Source organism: Hipposideros armiger, unplaced genomic scaffold (genome assembly GCF_001890085.2).
Source record: "Hipposideros armiger isolate ML-2016 unplaced genomic scaffold, ASM189008v1 scaffold_10, whole genome shotgun sequence".
Taxonomy (NCBI): Eukaryota; Metazoa; Chordata; class Mammalia; order Chiroptera; family Hipposideridae; genus Hipposideros; species Hipposideros armiger.
This window is the reverse complement of record NW_017731360.1, coordinates 1,500,141-1,517,793: the sequence shown is the minus strand read 5'-3', so window position 1 is coordinate 1,517,793 and position 17,653 is coordinate 1,500,141. Positions and strand designations below refer to the sequence as shown.

At 46.9% G+C, this 17,653-nt stretch overlaps 1 protein-coding gene across 1 annotated transcript; it reads left to right on the top strand.

Annotated features, from left to right (window-relative positions):
- Positions 1 to 2,645: 2,645 nt before the first annotated feature.
- Positions 2,646 to 11,963, top strand: UTP11 (UTP11 small subunit processome component). The gene is made up of 8 exons (XM_019656805.1): positions 2,646 to 2,801; positions 6,350 to 6,411; positions 7,598 to 7,700; positions 8,085 to 8,198; positions 8,694 to 8,787; positions 8,884 to 9,014; positions 10,886 to 10,996; positions 11,710 to 11,963. The coding sequence occupies exons 1-8, from the start codon at positions 2,739 to 2,741 to the stop codon at positions 11,791 to 11,793; spliced, it is 762 nt and encodes a 253-aa protein (XP_019512350.1). The 5' UTR covers positions 2,646 to 2,738; the 3' UTR covers positions 11,794 to 11,963.
- Positions 11,964 to 17,653: the final 5,690 nt, after the last annotated feature.

Genomic DNA, 17,653 nt, shown 5'->3' with positions numbered 1-17,653 from the left:
CTCCACCCCGTCTTGCCTGCAGGCGTGTGCGCACACACACACACACTCCTTTTCATGGTCAAATGTTAAGGTTCTGCTGCTGGACTTGGAGTCTGGAGGCCAGAGAAAGTTAGGAGATTTCTGACTTGGCCCAGCCTGAGAGAAGGATTGTTGTAGGTTAGGGCCTGTTTATCGTTATTGTTTCTGATGCCTAAACTGTAAGTGCCCCTCTGGTTCCCCTTCACATTTCTAGCTCCTCAGTGGGCTCACATTTCCCTGCCTGCTCTATTTCTGTTGACCCAGGAGGACGTGCCCCAGGGAGGTCTAGAGATCAGCCACGTGGACTCCCTGTTCCTGTTCCCCATCAGTCACCCCCCTCCCCCATCTTTGAGGAACAGGTGTGTCTGAGCTGGGGCTGGAAGCACAGCCTTAGTCCTGGATGACTAGCCTTGGGTGAGTGGGATCTGGTTGTCTCTTTACCCACCCAGGAGGTCCCCACACACCCTTCCTTATCTTGTGGTGGCAGGGGGCTTGCTCAGGGTCTCCTCGCTATTCTCTACCTTGGAAGGGCTTTCAGACGAGATCGGGCGCGTTCAGGGTGGTATGGCCGTAGACTGGGAGGGCTTTCAAAAGGAGGCCCTGGGTGATGACTGATGGGCCTCTCATGGTTTCCTCTTGGCTACTGAATCACTCTCTGATGCTTGTAACCACAAGCCCTCCTTCCCCCAGTGAGAAAACTTCCTTCCTTTTTTGGGTGTATTGCTCACCCTTACCCTTTGGACTGCCTAGAGGCCCTGCACACTGATTCCAGGGTTCTCTATCCCTTCCAATGTACAGAGCAGTCTTCTCCTAGGTACGCCCATCACTCAACGCCTTCTTCAAGGGAAATGGCAGCAGTGACTGGGGCTGCCACCAGGTTACTCTGACTAATGGCTGGGCTTCTTAATCAAGAGGAGAACTGGAGGGCCGCCGAGTGGCGCAATGGTTAAGAACTGGCTTGGGATGCCAGAGGGGCCCTGGTTCGGATCCCACATATGAAGGCCAGTGACACTGCCCTTTACAGCTAAGATGCTGAACAACAGCTCAACCTGGAGCTGGGCTGCCCTGAGTCGCCCGCCACAGCGTAGGCTGCAGCCCCTGTGGCAGTGGGTTGCCATGGGCTACCGTATGTAGCCAGCAGCCAGCGTGAGCGGCCAGCAGCCGCAGTGAGTGGCCGTCCAGAAGCCAGCGACTGATCTGCCTCGCCCGGGAAGAGCGCAATGATGGTGCCAACTTGGGCCAGTGAAGCAACGTCCTCCACAACTAGATTGAAGAACAAAACGACAGCAACTTGTCTGTTCCCCTTCCCCCAATTCCCCAGCACTGTTCCCATCCCCCCAATTCCCCAATTAAAAAAAAAAAAAAAAAAAGAGGAGAACTGGAAAGGTGGGCATAGGCCAGATCATGAAGGGCCTTGTCTTTCAATGGTTAAGTAAAATGAGATGGAGTTTTGTTAACGTATGTGGCCCTAGTTGGGCAAGACTCAGACTCAGAAAACAACTTTTCACACTTCAGATCTCAGCTACTTTTAGCTTTTTTCATGCCCACTGGTCTACTGGACTTCCACCTCTGGGGACTCAGGAGAGGATTTCCCCAGAGCTCCTCAGCAGGAGGAGTAAGCCCTGTCATAGGCTCAGAGAAATGGGTGCAATTACAGCTGAAGTCTAGCTTTACATGGTGGAAAGAAACCTGATGCCTCTGGGGTGCTTTGCAGTGCCCAACCCTTTCTCTAGCCTTACAGTTAGGTTTAGTAATAATAATGATAACAACAATAACTCCAATTGAGAACTTGCTAAGGGGTGAACACAGCATTTTAAACATATTATTTCATTTAACCCTCACAACAATTCTGTGGGTATAGTATTATTACCTTAATTTCATAGCTGGGAGACCAAGGTTGAGTGAAACTAACTTTGTCTTGGTTGGTAGCAGTTAGGATCAGAACACACCTCCATGGTTTATGGTCCTAATCATTTACGTTGTACTGCCTCTGACTGTCATGTTGTCACCAGCCGTTCCCTTGAGGGTGTAAGGCTCAGAACTTTATAACTACTGCCATGATATGACTCCTCCATCCAGCTGTGAGTTCCTTGATGGCCCTTTGAGGCAAGCAGTGCATGGTATTATATTATCCTTGTTTTATGGATGAGGAAAATGATGCTCATTAAAATCAAGCGACCTGTCAAAAGCCACACAGCCAATAAATGGCAGAGCCAGGCATGGTTTTAAGGTCCGCACTCTCTATAGAGTGCTCTTCTCCCCCGCCCCCTCCCCCCACACGTAAAATTCACACAGCTCCTAATTTTAAATACACCGCGTAAATACAAATGGAGTAGAGCCCTAGGTGACTGCACATGCGCACACTCCACGCCCACCTCAGCTTAAGGCAGTGCCAGCCACGTGTTCCCAGGTGCCAACGCGGAGCCGAGCGCGAAGGCGAGATCTCGGTATACGTGGACAAGCTGGCGAACAAGAACTGGCTCTTGCGGAATCACGAGATTAGACTTGGGGAACTACACTTCCCAGAAGCAGCCAGTAGTGGACGCCTTTGCCAGATGACGTATTTCCGGAAAAGCAGGCGCTGCATAGGCTGCGGAGAGGAAGTGGGCGGTTTTAAACCGCTAGGGGCTTGGCCTGTTTCCGGTAGGGTCAGGGGACGCGGCGGCTGAGGTGGTGTGGCACCGGTGTTACCTACTGAGCTTTTCCAGGCGTCAGCAGACATGGCGGCGGCTTTTCGGAAAGCGGCCAAGTCCCGACAGCGGGAACACCGAGAGCGAAGCCAGGTAGGACTGCACAAGGTCCACGAGCGCTGGCCTGTGGCCCCATGTGCTTGTCTGGCCCCAACCCCCACTCCGTGGGTGGGTCCTTGTCTTTTCTGTAGGTAGATGCTGCGTGTAAATAAATACAAATATGTGCTAACGACGCTGGCGTGGCTGGGGCGGAGCCTCGGTGCTCGGAGAGGAGGGGGGTTGTGGTCCTCTCTGGGAGGGGCACGGGCTGCTCCCCTTACCTGGGGATGCTCAAAGCTCTCTCGCAAGGTTTCAGTAAGGTAATTAAGTGAGATACTGTGTGTAAAGTGCTTGATCTTCTCTGAAGTTGAGGTCAAAGCTCACATAGCTCGTAAGAGCCCCAGCTGGAACTGGCACCCACATCTGAAGGTGCTCGACTTGGTATGGGGGTTGTGACCCAAGAGATTGGTGTTATTAATATTGGGGGGGGTCACTTCATAAATTATGTAAATGTCTACCACCCTGTACACCTGAAAGTAATGTAAAAGGATACAGCATATCATCTGTAGTTGAAAAAAATACGGTATCGTGGGCTTTGTGGTCCGTGAAGACCTGCCACATAGGCTTTTTGTTTATGTCTCGCCCTGTAATGTTGGTGTGTTCCCTCCCCGTTATACAGGTGAGGAAACTGAGGTCCAGAGACCTAAATTGACTTGCCCAGCCACAAACACCAAATTCAGGCAGGATGAATAGGCCCCTGGGGAGGATGTGTCTGTGTGGGGAGGTTGAATAGAAATGCGTTGGAACTATGTAGGATCAATATATCTATCTCACTGCTCTCGGGATTCACTTCATACCTAACCCGGAAAGGCCCTTAACGATATCTGGTCCAGCTTCATTTTCCAGATGGGGAAGAGGGGGAAGGATGTGTCTCAATTTGTGTCGCCAACTGATGCCTCTTAACCACACAGTTCAGTCTTCCTGCTTGCTAACATTTATCAGACATTTACTGTTCACTTGCTGTGTGCTCTGTGGTGTGCTGGGAGCAGTGGTGAAATGGGCCACTGTGTTTGCACCCATGTGTGAACCTATCTAAAAGTAATAATAGCTAGAAGTGTGCCAGAGCCAAAGTGCAAAAGGCTTTCCTCTCATTATCTCATTTAACTCTCAACAGGGTGTGGAAGTAGGTATTATTATTTTCTCACATTTGCAGATGGGGGAACTAAGGTTCAGATAAGTTAAGTCATTTGCCCAAAGACATGCAGCTGGCAAGTGCAAAGCCAGGAATCAGATCAAGTCTTTTGAACCTAGAGGATACTAAACGATGAATAGAGAGGCAACTTCATAAGAGGTGGCACATAAAAAAATGCCAAATGAGGAACTGGAGTGGGAAGAGCCAAGAACTGGAGTGGACAACAGCCAAGTTGTTGTCCTTCAGTCTTAGTTGTGGAGGGCGCAGCTAGCTCACTTCCAAGTCCAGTCACCATCCGGCCGCCCGTCAGCAGCTCAGGGCAGCTCAGCTCAAGGTGCTGTGTTCAATCTTAGTTGCGGGTGGGCATAGCCCACCATCCCATGCGGGAGCCGAACTGGCAACCTTGTTAGGAGCACGTGCTCTCACCAGCTGAGCCATCCTGCTACCTGTTGGCCGCTCAGCTGCAGCTCAGTTTGGGCACATTCACTGGCCCATGTGGGAACTGAACTGGCGACCCTGTTGCTCAGAGCTCACGCTCTTAACCAACTGAGCCACTCGCTGGCCCTAGCTGTCACTTCTTGAGCACTGACTGTATGCTAGGAACAGCCCAACAGGCTGTACAAGGATTGTTTCATATAATTGTACAGCATCCCTATGAGGTGGGTATTATCTTAATTTTACAAATGAGGAATCTGATGCTTAAAGAGAGTGAATAGTGTGTCCAAAGTCACAGTTGTAAGTAGTTGGATTAGCAAAGAAGACAGAGGACTTTCAAGGCTGGCTATGAACATGACAAGGCCATGTCTGAAAAAGAATAGAGGATATTTTGGGGAGAGGTGAGGAGAAGGCTGTGCTGGAAAGGTGGATAAACACATTGACAAAGCACTCCCAATTAGGGTAAAATTTGGACTTATATTCTATAGGTCCTTCACTGAGGCAGTGGGGAGCTATTGAAGGTATTTTGTTTGGAAGGAGTATGTGTAATTATGTGTGAACTAAATCAGATGCAATGCTAGGTTTTTTTCTGTAATGCCAGTGTGCATTCAGGTGGACATGATAGCTTTCAAGATTTCTGCCTCATGATGTTGCTTTTTTGACCCTTGAGTTTTCTTTCTCCACTCTCTGTCAACCTCCCTTTGTGTGCTGTAATTAAAATAAAAATTACCAGGAGAGATTTTAGGTGTTATTTTAAATATTGAGTTATTTATTGTATCACTGCAAGGGTAAAAGATGAGAAAGGTGCCTGTTAAAAATTCCACCCAAATTATTCAAATTGTTATACAAGTGAAACAATAGAGAAGTGTACATACGTCCTCAAAAGTCAAGATTATTCAGAGTGAAAAAGGATGCAGTCTAATGGGGTGGGGAAGAGCACAGACTGTGGACCCAGACAGAATGGGTTCTAGTTCTAGCTTTGCCATTTAGTAGTTCTATGTTCTTGGGCAAGTTATTCTCTAAACCTCATTCCCCTTTGGAAGATTGTGATAACCATTTCTCTGTTTGCTTTAACCTACTTTCCATGATTGTTATGGGGAATTAAATGAGATTGTATGTAATGGACTTATCAGGTTGCTTTGTAATAAGAGTAAGAGCTTAATAAATGTGGCCTGCTATGTTGATGTAGGCAAAAGCATTTAGCACAGACCCTGACATATATTAAGTGCTCAACAAATGGTAGCTTGTAGAAAGATAATACCGAGACATAATCCTTATACCTTCCGTGCTGTCCAAGTTCTGTGTCAGAGAAAGTATTTTCTGTCATACTTGGTTTTCTCCATACTTTGTACCAAAGGTACAATAATAACAGTAAACGTATGCTGGGCACCTACTGTGTGCCAAGCCATGTGTAGGCACTACCACTTACAGAGTCTCATTTAATCCTCACGATAGCCATGAGAAGTAGGTACTATTATTTTCATTTTATAGTTAGGAAACAGCAGCTCAGAGAAGTTAAGTGACTTGCCCAAGGTCACAGATTATTAAGAGGTAAAGCTTGGATTTGAATCCAATTCTCCAGACTCTAAATTTACCTCCTTTACCACAGTTGCCTCCCTGTTACTATGTTTTCCCTTCATAGTATTTTATAAGCCCTTGGATTAAGTCGGTAGTAATTTTAGTACAACTGGCAACTGCTTGCTTAGTGCCGAGTCATTGTTGCCTCTCTCTGTCCTTAATAGGCCAAGCAACCTACTATGGCAGTGCTTGTGACCTCTCTGGCGCCTGCACGGTCCCTCTCATCCTTGAGCAGAGCCCAGTCAGGGGAGGGGAGGGAACAGGGTAGTGAGTTGGCTTCAAGGACATGGATTTACTGAGCACTCCAGAGACTTGCTTGTTCCCATCAGGTGTCATGTTGATTTGGGTATGTGTTTGCTGAAGAAACTTAACACTTTTTTTTTCTTTTGTCTTCTAGCCTGGCTTTCGAAAACATCTGGGTCTGCTGGAGAAAAAGAAAGATTACAAACTTCGTGCAAAGTGAGTTCAGTCTTTCTGGTAGAGGTGCTGCCAAGAAAGCTTATAACCTCCCTACACTGCAGTCGAATTGCTTGAGTGTCCAACAGGGGATAATTTCCTGCCATTGATAAAATGACCAAAGTTCTGGCAGCCTGTCAGATACTTGTCTTTGACCCTCAACTTCTCTTTGTTTAGGCAGAGCATTATTTATGTAACTGTAGTTGCATTGTGATTTTTTTTTTTATTATTATGTTGCTCCAGATCGTTTTTTCATAGTGGTTTTGATTTGCCCCTGCCTTGGTGTTTGAGCCAAAAGCTGAGCCTTTTTTCTCTCCCTTTCCTTGAAGTGCAAGATATGATCTAAAATTCCAGTTGTTGAGTCTCTGACATCACCATGTGTGTGGTGTGGAATGAAGAGATGTGAATGAAGGATTCATGAGACTGAGCGTGGGTGATAATGAACTCTGAAAACATTTTATAAAACAATTATCCCCATTCTTCTTCTTGAGCACTTTATTGCAAAATACTTCATAATTATTTGTTAGCCATGCATGTCAGCTGAGGTCCTTTTTATGCTCTTGCCACAGATGGTGGGCGATGTGTTTGGTTGCTCTGGGTCCCAGAGTTTTTAAGGCTAATAGTAATAACTAGGTGCTATTGTTGGGCCAAGCAGTGTTCTAGGAGAGTTACAATTTTTACACTCGTTTATTCCTCCCAACAGCCCTCTGGGATACTATTATTATCATGCCTATTTTACAGATTAAATTGGGATACAGAATGGTTAACTAACTGATCCAAGATTACTCAGCCAGAAGTGGTGGAGTCAAAGGTGAACCCAGACAGTCTGGCTCCAGAGTCCATGATTCTAGCCATTATGCTATATGTACTGTGTAGCTGCTTAATCTTATTTAGTCACTTGGTGCCCAGGCTTGCATCAGAACCCTGTCTGAGGAGTTTTAATTTGTGCATGGTCCCTCCCTATAATGATACAAATGGTACTAAAAACCTACGTGAGTTGGGGATAGTTAATTTCAGGTAGGATTGGGATAGGTTAGGACCTACAGAGAGAGACAGGAGCGCAACATCAGTGACAGTGGAGTGTGGATCAAATGTAATCATTGCTTTGGCTTTTTTGAGTTTTATTTTCTGTGAACTTTTGATGCTTGTAAAGTTTGCTTATTGTGGGGTTGTTTAACCTACTTTTTAGTGACTACCGGAAAAAGCAAGAATACCTCAGAGCTCTTCGGAAGAAAGCTCTTGAAAAAAATCCAGATGAATTCTATTATAAAATGACTCGGGTTAAACTCCAGGTGGGTGCCTAATGGATCATTTGGTGTTTTAAGCTCCAATGCAATAAAGAAAATAAGGATGGGGGAGGAGATGGAGAGAAAGAATCTTGGCCTTTATTTAGCCCTTCTCCAGTTGGTCCAGGTGCTCTTGGTCGGTATCCAAGGCAAAACTGCCCCATCATGAGCAGCACCTGTTTTTGCCCCTGACTTGGAGTTGTCTTATGCCTAGAGCTGTTCTAAGAGTGGATGACTGGAGGTCATCTAAATTGACCATGCACCTCGGGGGCGTAGTGCGTTGAATTGCAGATAGCATTTGGTTTTCTTTGTTCCTACAATGAACTATGCCAGTAACTTAGTAATGGTTTTAATCTAATAAGAAATGCATCTTTTAAATTTGGATTTTAGGATGGAGTTCATGTTATTAAGGAGACTAAGGAAGAAGTAACTCCAGAACAGCTGAAACTGATGAGAACGCAGGATGTCAAATATATAGAAATGAAAAGGGTTGCAGAAGCTAAGGTAACAACTGAAACTGTTTGTTGTGAATATTTTTATTGGTTAAGAAGATAAATATAAATCCATCAATCTAAAGTTAAAAGTTGATTTCTTGTGGTGGTTGCAGTCTTGAAATATGCTTAATTGTGAAAAACGACTGAGAAGCATGGTGGAGTGGAAAGAGTTCAGTTTTTAGAATGAGACAGACTTAGGTTTGAATTCTGGCTCTGCCATTTATTAGCCCCAAGACTGTGGACAAATGAACCTCTCTGAAGCTCTTTCCTCGTTTCTGTCTCATAGGACAGTTGTAAGGATTAAATGAGTTTTGGGGAATGCCTAACCCAGTATCTGTCATGTGGTTGGTGCTTGATAAATTTTCATGGTCCTTTTCTTAAAAAGAATGAAGCAAATTCTTTGCTGGCTGGTGATAATGATGTGAAATGGTTTAAACTTTTGCAAATTCATTTCTGATACCCTAGAAGAACCCAGTATAAAAGGAAACCATGTTTTGTGTTGTAGAAAATTGAAAGACTAAAATCAGAGCTCCATCTGCTGGATTTCCAGGGGAAGCAACAGAAGAAGCATGTTTTCTTTTTTGACTCTAAAAAGGAAGGTATGAAATGTTTGAAGGTGCCTGGGACAGTCTAGCGTATTCGCCTGTGTTGTTTGGTGTTAGAGACAGTGTCTTAAGGATTGTCTTGACTTTTAGTTGAACAGTTTGATATTGCAACTCACCTGCGAACAGCCCCAGAGCTAGTGGACAGAGTCTTTAATAGACCCACGCTAGAGACCTTGCAGAAGGAGAAAGTGAAAGGAGTTACCCATCAGACGCGACTTAAGGTAATTTTCTCTGTTTTTCTTTAGGTCTGAGTTTAGGAGAATCTAGAATCCTTTTTTTTTTTTTGGCTACTGCATTTAATACAATAATTTGTGAAAAACTCATCAAGTTCCCTTAGAAAAGTAGAAGGAGCGTTTGACGATAGGGGTGGGAGGGAAGGAACAGTCCTTGGTTTCTAAGATTGGTGGATGGATCGCATAGTGGTCAGCAGCTTAGGTTTTTGCCTTTTGATCTGCTTTTGACCCTGGGCTTTGTGCTTTCAATGCATGCAACTGATGCCAGCAGTTTTACAATGCAGGAGGAGGAGGGGGCACTGACAATAAGGGGTTTGTTATACTTTGATATTGAACCTTTAGCAGCAAATACACATCAAAAATTCTTTCATGTTATGCATCTGTAACCACAATTTTGTATTGACTTTTCCTTGTGCTTTCCATCACTATAACTGGGTTTGTGTAGAAGACACGCTTTTTCTCAAAGCCTTCTGGAGTTGAACTCTCACTTCTGACTGATTCATTTAAAAAAAATGCTGTCAATGTGTTTCAGTCAGACAGCTGTTCTGTTTTGATTTGAATCATTTACACCGCATCAGCTTTGCTTCCAATGTTTAATTTCACAGCAGTTTCTCTCACTCAGAGGCAGCTAAACTTGCTTTAGTAATATAAATACCCCTAATTAGTTTGACTATATTGGGTAATCCCATAAATTTGACAGTCTGTGCAATAAAGTGAAAACAAAAGCTGTCTGAAACCACTGCTGTGAGACTATGCTAGAATCAGAGAATTGTTTAAGTCTGAGGCCCAGTAATATTCCCCTCCATGTAGACAACATGTTTAGCTGAGGAGCTGGCTGACTCTTGTGATAACCCTGTTTGTCAATTACTTGCTTTTTCAGTTACCTGTGTCACTGACTTCTTTTCAAGCATTGTGGTAATCCATAAAGAGATTAGTAGTGTTCCAAATGCCTGTGTCGAATAATTCACCAACACACCTTTTGAGAAGTTGGGAAGGTTTGGCTCTTGCCATTTTGGTCTAGTAGTGTTACTTATTTCAATTGTTATTTAGAGCAAAATCATTTTCATTAAGAAACTGCTGGTGGGTGGATCACAAAGGAATTTTCAGCCTGTAACTTGGAGGATGTGGGCAATCTATGAATGGGCTTTAGGAAGTCTATGAATGCTTTCTTCCCCCACTGAAATTTTGAGTAAATAGGTGTATATGTGTGTACAAATTTAGATCATTTAGTTCTGCCTTTCTTAACCAGGGGTCCGTGAGAGAATAAGCCCTATAAATTTGTACAGACATATGTACATTTATTTTAAGAAAGACTCCAAAGCTTTTGTCAGCTTCTCAGAGGTTTACATTTCCCCCAAATTTAAGGGCCACTGACTGGTCTTTTTTGAGGAGTCATCAGCAGTGAGAATTCTCAGGTCAGTCTCCACTGAGAAAGTCCTGCTCTCTGACATCTGCAGTTCTCAGACACTGCATCCTGCCTGGCGCCCTTCTCTACTCACTTTGCACAGGGTTTCCAGTACTAGTTCATTTCTGCATCACCCTAGGTAACCGGACGCTCACACAGGGTTGGAGCAGCTTAGTGTAGTAGTGGAAAGATTCCTGAGATCCGTGTGACTCAGGACAGTCCTGACTTGGCTCCTGGTGACCCATGTGTCCCTGGGCAAGTCTCCAGGGTTCCGTTCAGCTCTAGAATGTGATGTTCCTAAAATGGACAGCGTTATAGTATCTCATTATGTTGATTCTGGAGTAAGGAGGGAATTGATAAACCATTTACACATTTGGGCCTAAGTGGATTAAGAAACAGTTTCTTATTCATATTTTATCCTAAGTGTTTTATTGAAAATGTGTTTCTTCTGCAGCGGATAGCTAAAGAAAGGCAAAAGCAGTATGACTGCCTGACGCAGCGGATTGAACGCGAGAAGAAATTGTTTGTTATTGCACAGAAAATTCAAACACGCAAAGATCTTCTGGTGAGGAGAGAGAGCCTTAGGCCTTCGTATTTTTTTCCCCCTTGTAAAGGTCTTAACCGAGACTGGATTTCAGCTGTGTGTAAATCAACCCCAGTGAAAATGTCTGCTCCTCAGGGGCAGTGGTTTGAGCCAGTGTCTGTTACTCTGACAGTGTTGAAATGTTCCTTGATTAAGAAGGTAATAAGAGGCTTATTAGTCAGTGCCTTGGAACAGCAAAGGGTGGGATCAGGTAGCATGTGAACTTTATAGCTTATGAGTAGCTATCTTTAACATTTAAACAGTTTAACAAAACAGTGCATGTCACTCATTGGTGTTTAAAAATAGGCAACATTGTGTAGTTAAATAACAGAGCTAAGGGATATGAGATGCCCCTTTCATATTATGATTCCTCTAAATGTCAAATCTTCAGCTTTGCAGATCATTCAGCTCTGTCTTTCTCAGCTGGGGTTCTTTGAGAGAATAAGCCCTACCAAAAACAAATGATTTACGTACCTTTCTTCTCAGTTTTCCTAAGAACCTCTCCACACCAATACCATTGTAGGTGCCCAGGGGAGAAGTTGGTTCATTGTATCTGGAGATTCCTCAGGGCAGTAGGGCTTTGTCCCTCCTGCACTTTGAGAAGGGCTGCAATGGGGCTTTCTGTACGTAGCTTATGAACTTTCCTATTTTATAAAACCCTCTCCTATTCACTGGTAATCTTTTTACTCTTATAGGATAAAACTCGGAAGGTGAAGGTGAAGAAAGAAACAGTGAACTCCCCAGCTATTTATAAATTTCAGAGTCGTCGAAAACGTTGAAGTGTTATAGATGACCTTGGTCATTCCGCATGGAAAAGAATTGTTTTTTTTCCCACAGTAATTTCAAATTCCAGTTGGTCTAAACGACATGGCTTTCTTGTTTGTAACCATAGTTGACTGTAGATCTGACATTTGATATGAACAACAGTAAAGCTCCTTCCCCCATCCTACTGTTTTTGGGTTGTGAAATCAGTCTTGTTTTTATTGGGTTGTCGGAAAAGTCATGACGCATTTCTGCCACGAAAAACATAGAAAAAATATGTCATGACTTTTCCGATAACCCAATGTATACTTACATTTTTTTTTTCATTATGAAAGTTATATAGTCTCATTACAGAAAATTTGGAAAATAAATGAATTCATCCCTGATCCTAGTGCTTGTTTAAGATCAAGAAATAGTTATTGCTGGGAGCTAGGACAGTGTTGGTGACAGTACTGTGAGCATTCTTGTTTATTTTCTCCGTTTTGTAAAGGTATGCACTGGATTTTGTGTATGTTTGTGTGTGTTGTAATTATAGTAAACAATTTTATATCTTAGTTTGTTCACTTAAATCATTAGCTCTTTTCCATTTTGTTACATCACCAAATTTTTAAAAAGCCATGTATATGCTCATAGTAAAAATTAAAAGAAATATTACTTTAATGTTTGCATAATGTTTTATCCAGTGGATAGGCTGATTTTACCCTCATGCATTCTGTATTCATTGGATATTGAGGTGGCTTCATAAGTTAAGCCAAAGAGGAATTTTTTTCTCTTACACTTTACAGCTGTAGATAGAAACCCTGGGAACTAGGAACTCACAGGGGCACCTCTTTATTGATGCAGCTCAAATCAGAACAGACCTGGCTATCTGTTCTTGCCCTTTGTGCGCCTGGCCAATTCATGAATCCAAAGCTGTAAATGGCTTGGGACAGACCTTCACCCTGGAGTTATGGACCCCAGGCTGTGTGTAGCAGCGTCCTTCTCTTCCCAGAGTCTCACCCTCCCCTTCCCTGCCCTTTAGGGATAGTAGGCCAAGGCCGTTAGGACAGGACTGAGCATGCTCAGATCAAATGTGGGAGGAGCAGGGTTCTGGGAGGCTTGCTTATACCTTGTCCCCTGGAGGGGAAACAGCTGTGCATGGATTTTAACGATTAAAAAAAAAAAATTGTTAAAACTTAAGTTCCCCTGACTGCTAGGTTCCTGTACAAAGCCTAAAATGAAAGCCTGTTTTCTCATGGTGTACCCAATGGGATTCAGATCTGGGGGCCCTGGAAAATAGGAAGAAGGGGCAGGCGAATACAAGCCAGCAGCGTTTGCCTTCAGGAAGGGCTTCCCAATCTGCGTGTGAACTTCCTTCTGGGGAAGTGCTAAATAAATGTTGGTCGTTTTGTGACATGGGTCTGGGGACTGGAGTCCTAGCCAGGGGAGGAGCTTAACCACATAGGTGTTGGACAGAGGAGTGAGCAGACCAATCAGCACACTGTTCCTGGGGCAGACCAGCTTGGCTACTGCTCTGACTCCTGTCCTTTGCCCCTGCTGGGGAGGAAGGGAGAGGACTGTAGGGAATTAACCTAATGCCTTCTCCTTAAGTACATGCCCACAAAAAGTTACACACACTCCATAGGCTCTCACATTAATAGATGCACAAGGCACACACATACTACCCAGACTCAGGCCTCATAACCAGGTGCGTGCACATCTACATACCCTCTGGTACACGACACACCACCAGGGGTTCATATACAGAGGTTGCACTTAAACGAGCCCTCACGTGCTACACAGGTACACAGTGATGCTTGAGGCATGTGCACAGGCCAGAAGGAGTAGGAAAGTCCAACCTCCTGGACTAGTGTAAGTTCCAGGCCGGAAGTAGTCAGAACCATAGGGTCTGGAATTGCTGTCATACTCTGGTCTGTCTCTGAAGTCCAAGGAGTCTTAAGGGGAGAGATGGGCTGCCCCTTGTGCTTAACCCACAACACAGATTCCAGCTTCCTGGAGCCTGGTGTCCTGCAAATAAGGCCAGGGTCTTGATGCTTTGCTGTTCAGTGGGACCTCAGACTCCTGGCTCCTGGCTTGGGGAGACAGTAGTGGTTCCTTAGGGCCCACCCCTCCAGCCCAGGGGGGTGGTTTGGTCTCTCGATGGCCTCCTTCCTGCTCTGGCTGTGCCAAGGAGAATGTGGGCAGCCTACAGGGGTGGGAGCATTTCTGTGAGGATTTGTGTGGGTCTGGCCTCTTGTACAAAAAACTACCTGGGTGACATGGAAACCTCCCCCCCAACCCCCCACCTCCAGTCTCCACAGCAGGGAACCAGCGAGCCTGGCCCAGTCTCCGTCCATTGCCACACCTTCTGACCAAAGCAGGAGAGTATCAAGCCCTAGCTTTATTCTTGAATAAAATCTTTTTCTGACTCAAGAGCTAATTCCTGGCAGAGCTGATTCCTGGCGACAGAGTAGGAAAGGGCCCAGTAGGTGGAGCTGCTGCCCCTTCGCTGGGGTTAGTTTTCAGGGTGCTGGTGTCCAGCCCCTTAGCACACTTTGCTTCTGTCCGAAGCACCCTGTATTCTGTAGGTGCTCAGCATGTATTTGATTATTGAGTTTAATGCCATGCGGAGAGCTCTCATTAGAGAAGATTGCCTCCTGCCCCTGCTCCTCCAGCTTGAGGTTAGTGTGGCTCCCAGACGAGGACTGGGCCGGAAAGGGTTTTCCCATTTTTAGTGAGAACCATGGAGACAACGTCTTGGAGGCCTAGGTACATGGTCAGGGTCTCCCCGCGTGCAGTGTCGAGTGTTTGTTTATAGCTGGCTGGGAGGCTGGGAGCGATTAGAGCTTCACGCCCTCTGGCAGGGAAGGCAGCCAGCAGACGCAGACTTGCTCTGCCTACCTGTGGAGGCCGGTGAGGCCAGGGCCTGTTTGGACTTGAGAGGGAGGCAAGTGGGTGTATGGTGCTGGCCTCCCTTCCTCTTCAAGCTCTCTCAGCACGTCGGTTCACAGAGCCTGTGCCCAGGGTATTGGGGAAGGGCAGGCCAAAGCTTGGGTGGGAGTCCTGGCCCAAGGCCCCAGGTGAGTGGAGGAATTGGGGTGGGGGGTGGGGGACCTGAAATACCATCTTGGGGCTGAGCTGGCAGGTTTCTTGGGCCTGTGCAGCTGCCTCCTGGGGTCACAGGGTGTGTTCTCTCTTGCCAGCCAGGTTATGGGGCCTCCCTGCTGGCAGGGCTCCCATCCAGCATCATGGGTCTGTTCTCAGCAGAAAGTGCCAGGAAGGATCTGCGAGAAGCGATGAAATTCCAAGAGGCAGAGCTTCCTTTCCCAAGCCCATCACGTAGAGTTAGGAGGCTCGAGAGGCTGCGCAGCTCGTGCTTCTGCTTGTTCTTTCCTAAACTGCTCTGTTCACAGGAACGGAATCTCTCCCGCTTCTTCAGACTCCCTAGAAGCCATCTCCCTGTTCCTTACCCCTGGATCCGCCATCGTTCCCTTTGGGAAGTGCTGTCGAATCTGTAGCTCTCCTAACTGAAGGTACAGTTTGTACCTAGTTCTCCCTGTCCAGCCTTACCGGCTTCACTTGATGGCCCCTAGCAATGGCAATGGCTGGGTCTCCTCTGTCGTGGGAGGGGAGCAGACGGCTAGGAATCAGGGCAGTAGAACATCCCTGAGCCTCCTGCTTTGGCGGGCGGTGGTAGGAGCTGGCCCAGAACAGAACAAGGACCCAGCGATTTCTAGGCAAGAGGAGTGTATCTGGGGACTGCTGTTTGGGGATGAAGAAGAGGGTGGGAAGGAAGCCCTTTGCTTTCCTCCTGTCGTCTGTCACCTGATGGCCATGCTCAGATCATAAGTGTTAATGAAATTGTGGTGCCCCGGAGGCACTTGGGCAGCCCCCCTGCTCTGAATCAGCCTGACTCATTTACAGCTTTCTCCCAGTTACCCCAAAGGCTCCGAGGTGACAAATGTGGGGGGGTTGGTTTCAGGTTTCATGTTTTCACATTACTGGGTGGAAAAAAAAAAAACCCTTTCCAAACCAAAAAACTAGCTTCTACAGCAGAAACAACATGTCCTGAGAGCGCTGAAAATTTCCCCGTCCTCTCTCCCCAGCTGCTCAGCCACAGAGATCCGTAGTAGAAAGGGTTCAGAGGAGGAGGTTGGAGCCAGGCTGAGTAGTGAGTTGGGGACAGCCCCTTTGGAGGTGGCAGCACTTGCCTTCCTGCTTAAAGGCTGAGGAGGACCTTTGTAGGGTGCTCTAACTCTGGTCTCCAGTGGCCAACAGTGGCTTGCCAGGGACTTGGAACAGTCAGCTCAGGATGGGTGGGGGCCAGGGAAGGAAGCCACCATCTCGCATCTCTAGCTAATTTGATCCCAGGAGGTTGGGGGCAAGTGTCCCTCCCTCAGAGAGGGCTCTTTAGGTGGAGTGGTAGGTGGGAAGATGCGGGGTCCATCTGGCACATGGAGTGTGTGTGTGGGGTGCCCTCCCCTCCTGTTACTGGCTGATAGCATGATAAACCCCCCCCACCCCCCCGACAGGGGCAGATGGCCTCCATGGCAGATGGAGACTAGGCCGCCAGTGGCTGGATGAGCTTTTTAGTCTCAGCCTGGCCTCCCTGGCTAATAAGACAACCCAGAGGGGTAGTGACAGGCCCCTATGTGTGTGTGTCTGTGTGTGTAGGGAATGGAGTCCTGGCCTTGTTGGGCCATTCTAGGGGAGAAATAAAGAAGGAACCTCACATGGAGTCAATGGATCTTGGGGGCACACCTAAGCTTTCCGCGTAGGGGCGACAGGTGCTCAGGGCCCTAACACTGCCCACCTGCCTGGGCCCCTGAAGCTGCCCCAGTTAGTTCTTGAGTGAAGGGGCTAGTCCCCAGGGTGGGACTATCTGTGGCAGCAGGAGCCTGGTGGGCTTGATGCAGACCCCCTGCCAGGTCCGCGGAGCTCAGGGCCTGGGCAGCAGCTCCTCCCAGAGGACGCTCCGTTTATTATGCGCTCTGGCTCCCTCACTGTGCAGGCAGGCAGCGGCCTTCATTAGCGCAGGAGCTGGGGTCTGTTTTGGCTGCCTCATCAGCATCAGTGAACTGCGTCCCTGCGAGATTTGATACAATTTAATTAACCTAATTAAAAGCTCTGATTGCAGAGATGATTGGGGTAGCGCCAGCAGCGACTGCATATTTATAATGAGCTGCAAGGTGTGGGACCGCAGCCAAACGCCACGCATCCTAATGAGCGGGAGCCGGGAGCCAGGAGCCAGGGAGCGGGAGAGGGAACGTTTATTTTTGGCAATAATGCCCAGTTCCTCCCTGCCAGAGAGTCAGAGACCCAGGGAGCAGAGTCAGAGCTGTCCGTCGAGTTCTTCTGAGCAAGGTGGAAGCAGGAACGTGTGTGTGCTCCCCACGAATTCGTGTGCCTTTGGACATTCCCATGAACGCACAGTGTCCGCGTTCTCTGCCTGCAGAGTGGGGGCCGGGACCCCAGCAATGCCCTTTTCCTGCCTCTCTCCGTCTCTGGGAGTCAGGGATTGCCTTCTGAACTACGAGCCCTGGTATGGGGAAATGGCCCAGGAGAACCACCTTGATTTCAAGACTTCCGGATTTCTGGGCTGTTCTCTCAGATGTGCCAAGGAAGATGAGAGAATGGCAGGATTAGGCTGAAAAGCTGGGTAAGGGTCAGAAAAGGGGTCTGGATGTCCCAAGGGACCCTGCTGAGGCTCCTGGGCCTGGAGCAGACAGGAGAAATGGGTGATGAGCTTCCCACTCACCCCGGAGCCCCATCTCCTCCCTCTCTTCTGAGGACCCAGCCCAGAGAGGACCACCTCCTTTGGACTCTCCTCTCCTCTCCCACTGCCTCTGTCTGGGGAGTCTTGGTTTGTCTGACTCAGCGTTTCCGCTGTAAATTACA